A 13,697-nucleotide genomic window follows, 5' to 3' on the forward strand; every position below is an offset into this window, starting at 1 on the left:
ACATTCCTTCCCTTTATTAATGCTACCCCTATCCCCTCCCTTTGATGCTGCCAATCCTGCATAATGCACGGGCATAATGACTTTAAACCCCCCGCCCACCTCCTACGCATTTCACAAGTAGTACTAATCGCATATCTGCATTTGCCATAAATATGCTAAATTCCTCTTGATATGCTAATTATTTTGTCAAGGCGCTCTCCCCCTCCATCCCAGCTTAAATAGACACTCCAAGCCTGGGGTGTGTCATTCAGACTCTGTCTTCTCGACAGACCTGTTCTTCACCTGAGGACGGCTGCTTGCGTTGTGGCCGAAACGTCGTGAGAATTATTTTATTATGTTTTATTTGTATTATTTTATTATTTCCATTCTACGTGACTTCACCGAAAGAACCAAGAAGATGAATCCCTGCAGTCACGAAAGCTTTAAATCGAAAGTGAAGTGTGTCAAGTCATCATTACACGTGTATGCCACTCGACTTGTCTGACCATTAAAATGTTTTAGCACCCTCATCACGACTTGTTTGTTGCCTCTAGTTTGCTCTGAAGGACCTTTGTAATTGCCCAGACAAGGAATCGTAACCATCTCTCGCCTGGACAAACAATATTAACACAAGACACGGAATGTATAGCTCATTGCACGCACATATACGTATAACGATTTATTTATGGTAGTTATACACAACGTAATTTAGCATACAGGCTGATTTCACGAAAAACACCCAAATAACAATAAGATCACAATTATTTGTTTATACATCCAATCTACAGAGTATCGTGTAGCTACTGGATAACGACATTGTACACTGTGGAGGGGGGGAAATAATTCCATTACAGAAATTATATTTTAAAAAACCCCCATGAGATGCAGTCCCATTTGATAAAAGCTATTTAATGACACCGCCTTAATTCTAACCTGGTAGAGCCGAAGAAAGATTGAATCGCGGTGTCTAACGATGGTTCGATTTCATGTTGGAGAAAACGTTGCCCCTCGTTCAGTTTCGGTTGCTCAATGTTGCCACTTTTTAGTTATTAAAATTAAGTTCACATATTTGAAATTGGAAGTTGATTTGTTTATTGTTGTGTGAGCGAGCAAGAGGTTAAAGTGTTTGCCGCATGTGTCACTTAAAACGCATGTGCAGTATACCAAATCGATATATATTTTAGGTTCCTCAAATGTATCCCCTTTGATAAGTTACACTATAAGCTATAGAATCGGATTAAGTGATAACGCTTCTCGGCACCCTTTACGGAAAATAAAGTCTATAACTTATTTTAAAAGTAATCAGGATGGAGAAAACAAAGTTGCAGAAATCATCTTTGCGCTTGAGATGCTTTGACCTGACAGCGAGTTCTTTAAATGTCAAAACAAAATCCCAATGCGGTTTTGACGGCAGAACAAAAGTGAAGAGTGTGCGATCGGCTCTTTAAAAGTAAAAAAAAGAGACAACGCGGCTTGACTCGTTAGGAATACTCTCCTCCTCATTGGGTTCAGATGTCGTGGGAGGTACGATGTTTTAATAAAGTGGGGGGAGGAGGGGGGGGTGTGAATCCAGAACACGATTTTATTAATCATAAAAACGATGAAATAATATTTAAGTAAATAAAAGTAGGTGTCTCGGAAAAGTGTGTCGCTTATCGGAATCCCCCTAACACATCATGCGTTGTGCGCTGATTTAGTGCGAATCAAAGACGATCAAAGGCTAAAGATATTTAAGACGACAATGACTGTGCGCCGTAATCATCTACACTTGCCCGCATTTCACAATGAGCTAACACAAACGGACGGTGTGTTTACATGATACTGAAGTACGACATTGAAAGATCACGTTGCAGAAATCATACACGGCGATCCGATTAAACGCATTACAACGTGGCACGTTATGTTACTTTCACAAAAAGATTTTTCCCCAGACTTTATGCCAATCGTAGTCAGTGTTATGTCAAAGACGAAGAAGCCAATGGAAGTTGGGTAAAAGCAGCTATTGATGCCTGAGCTAAGACCATCAACAACTCGCTAGAAAAAAAAAAACTTGAAAACCCAGAATCGCAACTGGTGGCAGCTCAAAGCTCCGAGCCAACCTGGCCACCTCCATGTGTTGTCATCATCACTTTACTTGCCAAATGGGATGGGCTACTGCGATTGTGAGTCGTTGCATTCACAATGCGACAATGAACAGCTCCTGCGTTTTGTCGTCTTTCTGGCGAGTGCTGAGGATCAATGCGGCCACGGATTTGGCCGGTAGCCATGTAATGTATCCACCGACGTCTTTTGGATGGGGGAAAAGGTAAGGTAAATATATATATATTTTTTTATTTATGACCAGTGCAATTGCTAGTGTGCATAATAAATTAGCAGCGTTGGTCTGTAAAGGGGTGTCATATGTACGATTGCATGGAATATATATGTGAAAAACACATTTATAATATACGATTTTAAGAATGGATAATACAGTTTTAAAATTAATTACAACTTTTAAAAGGGAGCGTGTATACTATTTACTCAGCACGCAAATTGAATGCATTGAACAGTTAAAACATTTTAATGCCAGTGTTAAAATAAACCTAATAACCCTGCGGCCTTAATTTTGGACCACCCCGTATATATGGTGACCAGCGAAAAGCTATCGCTACAAAGTACAACGGCAGAGCCAGGATTTTCAGGTAGGGGGGCAACCCCTCCAGCAATGAGAAATGATAGAGTATTTGTTAGTAAGTAAGGACTTGTCCCTTGCTTTTTATTCGACGCGTGTGCGGCGATGGCGCAGCCATCGATCGAGGGTCGAATTAGAACCGTGTGTGATCGGCATCGCGCTCGCTGAAAGTGAATGCCTTTAGGGAAGTCGTGTGCTGTATACGCAACTGCGCACAATTCTGAGTCACTTATAACCGCTTTGCCGTTACTTATTGCCAATTATGGACTCAGACTATTGTCCTATCATCTCATAGAGTCCCTGGCACATGATAGTATGCTACACAGTGGCAGTGGGGGTCGCAAATGCCGATGTATTACTAATAAACCCCAATGATCCGATCAAAATTAGGGATTTCGATCGGATCATGGGGGGGCACGTGCCACCCCCCACTGGCTCTGCCAGTGACAAAGTACATCCCACCCCGCTAACCAGTGTGGTCATGCAGCCAATGGAATGCGGTGGCTTCATGATTGACTATGACATCACGATTGACTATGACATCACCAGCGTGAAGACGGGCCACGTGGCCGGGCTGCAGTGGTGCACCGCCTACTGGCGTGTATCGGTCAGTGACCACGTGTTGGATTCGTTACTTTGCAAAGGCGTCCTCATTGAGAGGCTCGTCAAGGTTAGATTTCATTTTCACGTATTCCTTTCAAATAAATGTAAACATATGTATTCGGCTTTCACCGATTGCTGTACGGTAAAATCTCCATGCGTCCAGAAAGTGATTTTTTACTTGAAATCTACCAATGAAAGCCCGTATTGCTATGGGGGGCTGTTTAGCTTTGGGGGTCGAGTCTTCACCCAGGAGGACTGCTCAGGGCGAACTTAATGCACATCTCACAAAGGGCATTCCTTCTCCAAACACTGCTGGGCGAGGCCACGCCCACTCCGTGGTGCGGGTGATCGTGGGGGTCACTTGGCCATTACTCACGCGGCTTGGTGAAGGTGGGCAGCACACAGGCGGGGACAGGTGCATGGTACAACAATGGATTCTGCTGCTCTGCCCATTGTTGGGGCCCAGCTTTCTACAATCCGTCGTGCATGCTGCAAGCCGATACACAACGACCCAGGGTCATCGCCGCTTAGCTTCCGAGATCTGACAAGAGCTGTGCACATTCCGAGTGAGTTTGGTCAAAGGCTCCATTTCTCAAAACTTTACATTGGTTCAATTTGTTTTTTACGATTTAACCCAGACACTAGATTAACCTGGTTTCTTATATATTGAGCATTGTGTGCCAAACATGAAACGCGATCAACATTCACGTGTTTATAAAGATAAACACGGGGAATTATCAACACTGCAACTTTTTAATCCTTAATTAGTTCCGAACCCATGCAGTAAACATTGCTGACAACGTTGAAGTACAGAGTGAAAATAACAGGATTGTTTTTTTTTACAGTTTTTGTAATGCCAAGTTTATGTGCATTATTTGAACGATGACGTGCGTGTGCGACATCTGTAGTTCCATAAATGTTGTGAATCGTCAGCCGCACATTTTTTCAAGCCCCAATTTCACTGTAAGACGATTTTCCCGATTCGCTTAAAAGAGAACTCAAGCGATCCGTCTGTTCTCCGCGTGACACCATACATTCACTTTTAAACAGAAACACATTTAAGCAATTTCCATTGGGTTAACGGTTAACACTACGATTTGGATCGTTTTAAATAGGGAAAATGCAGTACATTGAAATCGATACCTAGAAAGCAATGCAGACGAAAGATGTTCATATTGCACATGGCCGTGCATGCAATAAAGCAAACGTTGGTTTAATATTGGTCACGAAAGCCCGGTTATCCATAAGAGGTTTTTTGGGTTAGATCGCATAAATGTATCGTTAAACCCGCCACCATCCCACACAGCCAATTAGTAAATCATGCCGCCTGATGATGCTAGTTGTAATTACTGGCAAAACGGCGTACTCGAATGGAGGGTGGGTGGATAGCAACTCGAATTGTAACTGTTGTGGGTTTGCTCTCTTACACACCTGCGCGCTGAACTAGTAACGAATTGGCATATTTTGTTTACGTGACAAACCTTACTAATTGGTCGTGTTGGGTGGGGGCGGGTTTAACGGTTGCTTAGTTTGTACGATATCATAGATTTCACGTTGTGCTACCAAGCGCTGGCTACTGGCGGCGCAGTCACTGCGTGCACCACGCGTGGTCACGTATACACGCACCATACATAACCCACACGCCAGTACAAATAACACACACACACAGGGTGCTGCCACTCGGTATGCAGCATATGGGGCAAAGTAAAGTTTCCGTATTTTTGGGCCTCTAGTCTCCCCGCCTCTCAATTTATTACCTTTGGTGTAAAAGTCAACAGCTGATAAAAATGTAACTCCAAATCTGCGAATATAACCGCGACCTCCACCACCTCCTCTTATCTGGGTCTATGCCTCGACTGCAAGGTTGTGAATGCCGGCACGGCACACGGGGGTGGCTGGATAGCACCACGCCCGGCCGCCTTTGTCTCCCTCGTGGCAATGTTTACACATTGCACCAGATAATCGTGAGTTTGAGTCAGCCTAGAGGCGACCCAAGACCAGTTCATATAAATCAGCGTTCTTCACAATTGTCAGAGGTTTAGGCCACTTGCGCCGAGAAGACATCGTCAGTGTGAGTAGGTTCGCCACATATTTGAAACCATTGTTGGGTTTGACAGTAGCACGCTGATGATGGGGTGGTGTTTTCACATTGGTGTATTGTCGGGGGCCGCACTAAAGGCCACCAGGGACCGACAATGGCCCGCGGGCCTTGCAGTGAAGGACACTGGCCTACTAGGACTGTGCATTGACTGCGATGCATTTGTCCAACTCCATTGAGCAACCTGTTAAATATTGAGCGATTGTTAAGGTCGCAGTGGCTTCAGGTTAACAGGCAAATGAATGAATGCAGGAGGGGGGGAGGGGGTGAATTTGAGAAAACAATTAGAATCCTTTGAGCAGCACCCTGATAAAACGCGTGTACATGTGCGCACATCTATCGATTACGGGTCACCAGACATTTGCACGGATATCCCCACCCACCCCGTAAAGCCTTGAACAGACGGCCCAGGGAAATGCTGTTGGCGAGCCCCAGTGAAGGCGACCGACACGGCACACGACGAGGTGGGTGGCCAACAATCTTACGCCCGACCGTCTTTGTCTCCCCGGTGGCGATGTTTACTGCACACCACACCAGGTACTCGCGAGGCGGATTCGACTTGGGGGAGGGCCTGGCACCAATTCAGATAATCGTCACCTGCTTGTTGGTGGCTGTGAGCGGGAATCCAACTCTGGACGCCGGGTTCGTAGCGCAGTGCGCTAACCACTACGCAACCGCCCCGCCGCACATGGGCACACACCCGTCCTATACACGTGCGCATCCGTGCATAGGAACCCGTACACACCACACATCCTACACACACACACACGTAACCATGCGCATAGCTGCGTACAATTAAACTACACACGTACATATACACCTGGATACATTTTTCACATGTTCACTGACATACAAACGACGTCCACGAGACTGTGAAGCCACATCACACGATATCACACACCTGCAGAACCATGCAACTTGTGTTGAGCCGCTTTAAATATAGTCTGTAATAACCCTTGAATCACATAATTTAATCACCATGGTGGGGGGAGGACTGGGTTTTAAGGATAGGGAAGACAAAAATCAACCAAGAGTTGTTTTGCACACCGCCGCCACCACCCCCCCCCTCCACCACCAACGAAAAACCACGACAGCATAAACGACAGCGTTGAAGTTGCTCAACACCACGGATCCTCACTTTCACAGAAACTCGAGAGCCGGACAGCAAATCGGTGGAAGGGGGGGGGCATCGTCACACGCGACGGGATTCACAATGGCCATGAAAAACAACAACAAAGTCAGATCCAACCTGGCGGGGACATCACATCCAACGTGGATCACACGGGGCACCGACGATAGATTTCGCGTGGGCACGCTCATTGTTGGGTCTGCACACCGCCGCGTCCGTAATGAATGTGTGCGTAGACGGGCGAGTGGCATTCCGGAACAATGTCGCCTACGGCAATACCCCCGGTTCACGTCGGGGGTGCGTTTCCTGAAATAGGTGCGACGACGGATATCGAAACGACGTCAAATCGAAGGGTAGGTAGTAGGTGGGTGGTGGAGGCGAAGGCTGAGAGGCGACGGGATAGGAGAGAGGACGGATGATGATGATGATGCTGCTGCTGTCAGCGACGCGAGTTTGGTGCGAGGTTGAGGCGACGCAAATCAGGTAGTGGCGGTGTGAATCATCAAGTGACTACGTAGTTGCGAAACAACGTAAATCGGGGTATACTGCTGTACAAGCGAACAAGAAGCGAGCGGGTGGCGCATCTCAAACGAGTTCTGCTGTGGGGTTCTCTATCGTAAAAACACGAAGGTTTGGAAGAAAAAAAATCCCCTCCTAGCTGAAATCACTCCTCGCCCATCCGGGATCGGTAAAACGCCTCTCTCGTTGATGTTAAACAAATGTTTTGGCACAGCAGGGGGGGGTGCGAACGTGGTTTGGAATTAGAAGTCGCTCTGTACCATAAGTTAAATGCCCTTATCCCGACAACTGGCTGACCACCACCACCACCAGATGAGCCCCACTCGGATCATTCAGGTATGTGATCAATTACTTTTACACATCATATGACCATCTACACGCACATTATATTAACAGTATACATGTTTTATATTTTTGTGTACGGGGCAGTGCTTGGAAATGTATCCAATCCTCAAATATACATCACATATAACCGTATACTATTAGTAGGTTTATGTATACAGTACACACATAATATATAAGCATTAAACATCCTGAATTGTACATGTGTTCCGATAGATTACATGCCATACCGTTTAATATCACATGTGCTTGTGTACTTTATACATACATGTGCCAACGCATGTATGATGGTGTGGTCGTGTTTCGAAAGTGGCAGTGGTTGAAGTTCGGCTCATTCACGGACGAGTTCGATGAACATTCTTGTCTGATTCACGTATCCAAAAAGTTTACAATTTCCGCAAGACACTCACGCCCACCAACTCAGTCCCGCACTTATCTAATAAAAGGATTCTGGACACATCACCGAACACCGCCTGTAACTCACTCCCACCCACGGTGTTTATAAATGATGCACGAATGAGTTCGTAACATTATCCACGTGCAGCTGCGCCCATGCAGGGCAGGGAGACCGAGGTTGTGGCCGCTCGTTTGCCGAAATAGTTCTGGTGTCATTACGCGATCGGGCGGAGGTAGCGATGAAGGGTGGGGGGGTACGTGAAACGACATCGGTCTCTCCGTCAACATTTAAAAAAAGACGTCCTATATATTAAATCGATTGCATTTTTTTGAAACCATGAAGCGCGCAAGACATTCAGAATTTAATTCACCACATTGGCTTTTGAGAAGCGACAGTGATAGAAGTTAGTCCACAGGCTCACATCAGGATCACACGCGATACAATCACGAATCTTATTTAAAAAAAAAAAATCACGTTCGTGGGTAAGCAATCAATACACGCGTTACCAAAGCGGCACTGACCAACAACTCTGACAAATTGGTGCACCAGCCCAGACCAAACGGTTGTGTTGTATCTCTGTGTGCTGGTTATCCCGGGGGTGCGCGTGGGGCCGGAAAGCTCACTGAGAAGGCCAACGCAATGGGGAGAAGGTAACTTGTCTGCAGCAACTGATACAGCTCGTCACTCGCATCGTGTTAGTTCGCGATTGACAAGCAGGCAAAACCAAAAAATATTAGGACATTTAGTTTTTTTTTTTAAAGGGTCCATAACCACAGATGGTATTTTTAAGTCAAAATGTTATCAATCACGCGTGAATACAGTGACCATAAATAGAGATTGGTACCATCAGAGTTTACCGCGTCGTTTGCTACACCAAACTGCTGATCTGGCTGACAAGCATGTGGGGTGGGGGGTGGGGGTGCTGTAATGGGATTCAAAACTGTTGCTACGGGAGGCGGTGGAACTCCTCGATTAGACATTTCCGTCTTGAATTACAAACAAAAACTTCGAGTAGACATCTACAGGATGAAACTTCGCTTGTAAAACGTGGGGGGGAGGGTGTGTGTAACAAGCCCAAAACAAGATGCTGCAAGTCAACTTTCTTGATCTTGTCGCCAATTTCTCGATAACAAAAAAGAAATAATTTACATTTTAAACACAGCCCCCACCCCCCCGCCGCTTTTAATTGGTGCAGATTTTTTATTCTCGGGAGGTAGCTTAACACTGCAGTAGTGGGGACGCAGTTTTGCAGTCCTTCCCCAATAGTTTACTGCCGAAGCAGGAGGTATTGCCTCTACTTATAGCGAGGTGAATTTCATAATCGCGGAGAGATTTCTCATATGTATTTGTATATATATTTTAAGCCCAAGTAAGAAGAACGTACTTTATTTTTCTCCTTCGGCCTGGGCATATTTGTATAAGACATCATGATAATGTAACAGTTTAGTTCGAATAATTAAGATCCAAACAAAAATAACCCCCTTCCCTAAGTGGCTAACGAGATCAACAATGTCATTGCTTTCATAGCTTCCTTGGAATTCCACGACTGTTGTGCATGCCCGTCGACACAATGCGAAGAGAAGGTATGGAGGGAAAAGCGGTAAACTCTCAAAGATGTAACAGGGAAACGAATCATCAACATGTCTCGTTTGGCCAATCCTGTTGTCTTTTAATCTCTCGCTCGTAAGAGCCTTTTAAATACCAATCACTCCTCCCGTGCAATGTTGTCACACGTGTGCATGTGAGTTTGTGTATGTAACACTATAAGTGCATTTAAAGCATCGCATCACCACTATTCTGGGGAACATCCTACACATGAACATGACCTCGAGCTGTGCAAAAAAAAAAACACTTTCTTGAGGATGTGAAAAGGAAGTCTGAAATGGTGTACGGAAATAAAACGTGCGAAATTTCTTCGGAATCAGAAGCGTAGCTTTTACTCAAGTAGTCAGAGTACGAGTGGCCAAGGCCCATCACCTCTGCGAGCCCCGAATGCCCGCAAACGAGACGAAAAAAAATCGCCAAAATGCCCCCCCCTCTCCCATGGCTGTCAGAGCCGCAGCGTATTTTAGCTTAATTCTGAGCCTCAAGCATTCCCTACGCTCACACCTGATTAGTCATCAGGAAGGTTTTTAATTTAGTTTCAGTCGGCCAATGTCATGGGGGAACCAATCACAACAGTGGAATGTATTAAGAGCTGGGTGCAAGGACAAGATTGGGTAGGAAATGAAGGTCAGGTTCAGTGTTCAAAGGATTTCCAGGCTGAGGGTTATACAATTGGCCTGGGAGGGTCAGGGGATGGGGGGGGGAATAAATCACAATTGATGTAAGGCTCCAGCCAAGGGGAGATCAGATATACACGGCTCTAGAGTTCATATGACGTGGACAAAGCGATAGCGAGAGAGCGGGAGACAGCGAGCGAGTGAGCAGAGGAGCACGCAACAATGCAGCACGATCTCGGAAGCTTGAATCCACGACACGAGGGTGGGGGGCGGGAACGGTGGAAGAGGTGGAGGGAATCCCTCCAAATCGATTTTTCATTCGAAAGCGGGTGGGGTGGGGGGGTGGCCTTTACCAGAACGTGGGAGAGGAAACGACAATGGGCACGACACGTGGAGAGAGGAAGGAGGCGGCATGGCGGAGAGGGGAGGGACAGCGTTTGAGTGCGTGAGAGACTGACGCGCGGGGGTGGGGGGGGAGAAGAGCGGAGTTCAGAATTGTTCGGCGAGGAGCTCGCAAAGCCTTTTGGAGACGCTCTCTTTGCTCGTGCGCAGCGTGAGGCGGTACATCTGCACACACGCGCACACACACCGCACACACACACACCGCACACGCGCACACACACACCGCACACCAAAAAAAAGACAACACTGTTGGGGCAAGCGCTGTTAACGAGCAACTATGAAAATCGGCATGGCATACGAGGGGGTGGGTGGCCAGCACCAGGCCTGGCCGCCTTTATCTCCCTAAGAATGTTTACTACACAACGCTATGGTCGGTACTCATGCGAGTTGGATTCGACCTAGGGGGGGAAGCCCAGGAACGGCTCAGATAATCGCCACTGGCGTTGGCCACAAGCGGGAATCGAACCCTCGGCCTGCAGGGGTCGTAGTGCAGCACACTAACCGCTACGCTTACCGCTCCCCACACACACACAACAAAACACATACAAGGCACTAAAAACGACCACTCAAAAGTCTGAGCTGCTGCCCTCCAGTTGGCTGGAGGGTGAACATTTGGCGATAAGTTTTGTCCAATCCCGGCCCAGCCGGCTCAAAAGAGGTAAATGGCCAACGAAGAAGAAGCGTACATCGTCAACACCACCAACGAGCGCGCGCACTCATACCTGCGCTTGCAGGTTGGGCTCCAGTCGCAGGAGGCAGCCGATCTGCAAAGTCTTCGTTTGGATGATTCCTGCCCCCACATAGTTGTCCGGGTTGGGGTCGACTCTTTCCAGCATGGCCATGCCAAACCCAACCAGCTGATACACACGTGTGCACAAGATTGCAAGCGCACACACACACACACACAAACATAATAAGTCCTCGCTTCAACGCGCGTGTTAACATACTCTTAGGTTTTGTCGGTAAAGTCAGGTAGGTAAAAATATTAAATTAAAATTAATGAAAGTAATAATAGAAATAAAATAAAATAATAAATCACGACGTTTCGGAGGCAACACAAGTCTCCGTCATCAGGTGGGACCGTCACAGCCAGATTTACTGTCTCAAGTGAGGCAAAAATTCCAAGATACAAGTTCTTAAATACAAGTTAAGGGGGGAGGAGGGGGGGAGGGGCTTATCTGAATGTGGTAGCCAATGAAAGGAACGTATTGGGGGGGGGCGGGGCTAAAAGAGAACAACAGGTGCACATGCTAAAGGTGCACATGGTGCTAGAAGAGAACGACAATGCACATGTTGTTTTACCCAGTGTTGGTTGACAATCCAAATACAAAAACACGTGTTAAACGCGTGTGTTAACACAACGCGTTTTCGCCATAATGCGAAGTGCTCACGAGGGAACACTTTTTGCACAACGGGGGAGGGGAACGTCATGACGCGGAACGCGCTCCGTTATAACGCAGACTCGGAGCACTCGACGACGAACCACGTTCTTGAGCTGCGCAGCCGAGTGGTACGGTGACACCGCCATCGTACTGCGTGTGCGTAGGAGTACCTCGTACCTCGCCAAACTTTATCGTGATATGTTATTTATGGGAAAACTATTTTTGCTTCACGCGGAACTTTTCAGGAACGCATCTCCTGCGTTAACCGACGAAATTTTGTATTGAGAGCGCATAGTTGTCTTTGACAAAAACATTTACAATTCGAATGGGTTTACTACTCTCCAACACGCCGGTATGCTGAACGAGTAACTATTTGGCATGTTTTGTTTACATGATACATCTAAGCGTCTGTGTCGGGTGGTAGCGGGTTTAACGACACATTTATATTCATGTGATCTAACCCAAAAAAAACCCTCAATTATAAACCTTCATTCATTCCGTTTTACATCGTTCCCCATCGCTGGTACACACGCACCTTGGCTTTGGTAACCTCTAGTTCCATTGGTGCGGTTGCCTTGAAGATTCTCTGGGCTTCTTGTTGTGGGCTGCACTCGCACGGACACGGAAAAACAAGCAACGTTTAGCCTTTCTTTACACCGCCATCAACCGATAACGATGGCGTGGGTATGCCCCAGCGGCCTGAACATACCGCTCGGGCTAGTGCTCTTAGCGAGCACCTATGATTTCCAGCACGGCACACGAGGGGGTGGGTGGCTAGCACCACGCCCGGCCGCCTTCGTCTCCCTCGTGGCAATGTTTACACATTGCACCAGATAATCGTGAGTTTGAGTCAGCCTAGAGGCGACCCAGGATCAGATCATATAAATCAGCGTTCTTCATTAATTTTCAGAGGGGGGGTGCCACTTTCCCCTATAAGACATCATCAGTGTGAGGGCCACCACACACATTTGAAACCATTGGGGGTGTGACAGCTACACGATGATGTGGGGGGTGTTTTCACATTTGTGTATTGTCGGGGGCTGCACGTCAGGGGTCGCACTAAAGGCCACCCGTGGCCCGCGGGCCTTGCAAAAAGGAATATTGATATAAATCATGACGGGTGTTGGCCATGAGCTGGAATCGAACCTCGGGCCACCAGGTTTGTAGCGCAGTGAGCTAACCACTGCGCCACCGCTCTCCACCACACAAAAAGACAAAGATCCCCCGTGTAGCCTTAACAGACTGTTGGGGCAGGCGCTGTTAGCGTGCAACCTATGAAGGCCGGCACAGCACACGAGGGGGTGGGTGGCCAACACCACGCCCGACCGCTTTTGCTTCCCCAGTGGCGATGCTTACACACCGCACCAGGTACTCATGAGGCCGAGTCGACCTAGGTGAGGCCCAGGACCAGGTCAAATAATCGTCACTTGCGTTGGCCGTGAGCGGGATTCGAACTTGGGTCGCCGTGTTCGTAGCGCCAGCACGCTAGCCGCTGCACTACCGGCTTCCCACCACACACGCGCGCAGACGTGTCTACTTCTCCAGACTGCGCGGTCTGCCAAGTCTCCTCGGCTGGCAGCGAAACGAAGCTGTGGGCGGCACGGGCAGCACCTGCTCAGCTGCTTCCAGCGTGCGAAGAAGTCCTGCGAGGCCATCTCAGTCGGCTGAAAGAACTTGTTGAGAACGACGGGGAGCTGCATCGTGATGCTTTGCATGGAGCCCCCATAGCTGGTGCATGGATGCACGCACACGTCCATATGCACCACGCACAAAAGACAAAGATCCCCCTTATAGTCTTAACAGACCGTTGGGGGGGAGGGGGGCAAGTGCCGTTAGCGAGCAGCTCCTATTGCGCACGAGGGGGTGGGTGGCCAGCATTGTCCTCGGCCACCTTTGTCTCCCCGCTGGTGATGCTTACACGCCACACCAAGTCGTAATTTAAGGCCGAGTCGA

At 47.6% G+C, this 13,697-nt stretch overlaps 1 protein-coding gene across 1 annotated transcript in view; it reads right to left on the minus strand.

Annotated features, from left to right (window-relative positions):
- Positions 1 to 1,543: 1,543 nt before the first annotated feature.
- LOC144942249 (AP-2 complex subunit alpha-2-like) overlaps positions 1,544 to 13,697 on the minus strand; it is a 46,675-nt gene continuing 34,521 nt past the window's right edge. The window contains exons 20-23 of the mRNA XM_078868995.1: positions 13,356 to 13,472; positions 12,280 to 12,349; positions 11,085 to 11,219; positions 1,544 to 10,527 (exon numbers count right to left, since the gene is read on the minus strand). Of these exons, the coding sequence (XP_078725121.1) occupies positions 10,450 to 10,527; positions 11,085 to 11,219; positions 12,280 to 12,349; positions 13,356 to 13,472 (400 nt within the window). The 3' untranslated portion in view covers positions 1,544 to 10,449. The remainder of the gene's footprint in view (positions 10,528 to 11,084; positions 11,220 to 12,279; positions 12,350 to 13,355; positions 13,473 to 13,697) is intronic.

The sequence above is a fragment of the Lampetra fluviatilis genome, chromosome 27, assembly GCF_964198595.1.
Source record: "Lampetra fluviatilis chromosome 27, kcLamFluv1.1, whole genome shotgun sequence".
Classification (NCBI taxonomy): domain Eukaryota; kingdom Metazoa; phylum Chordata; class Hyperoartia; order Petromyzontiformes; family Petromyzontidae; genus Lampetra; species Lampetra fluviatilis.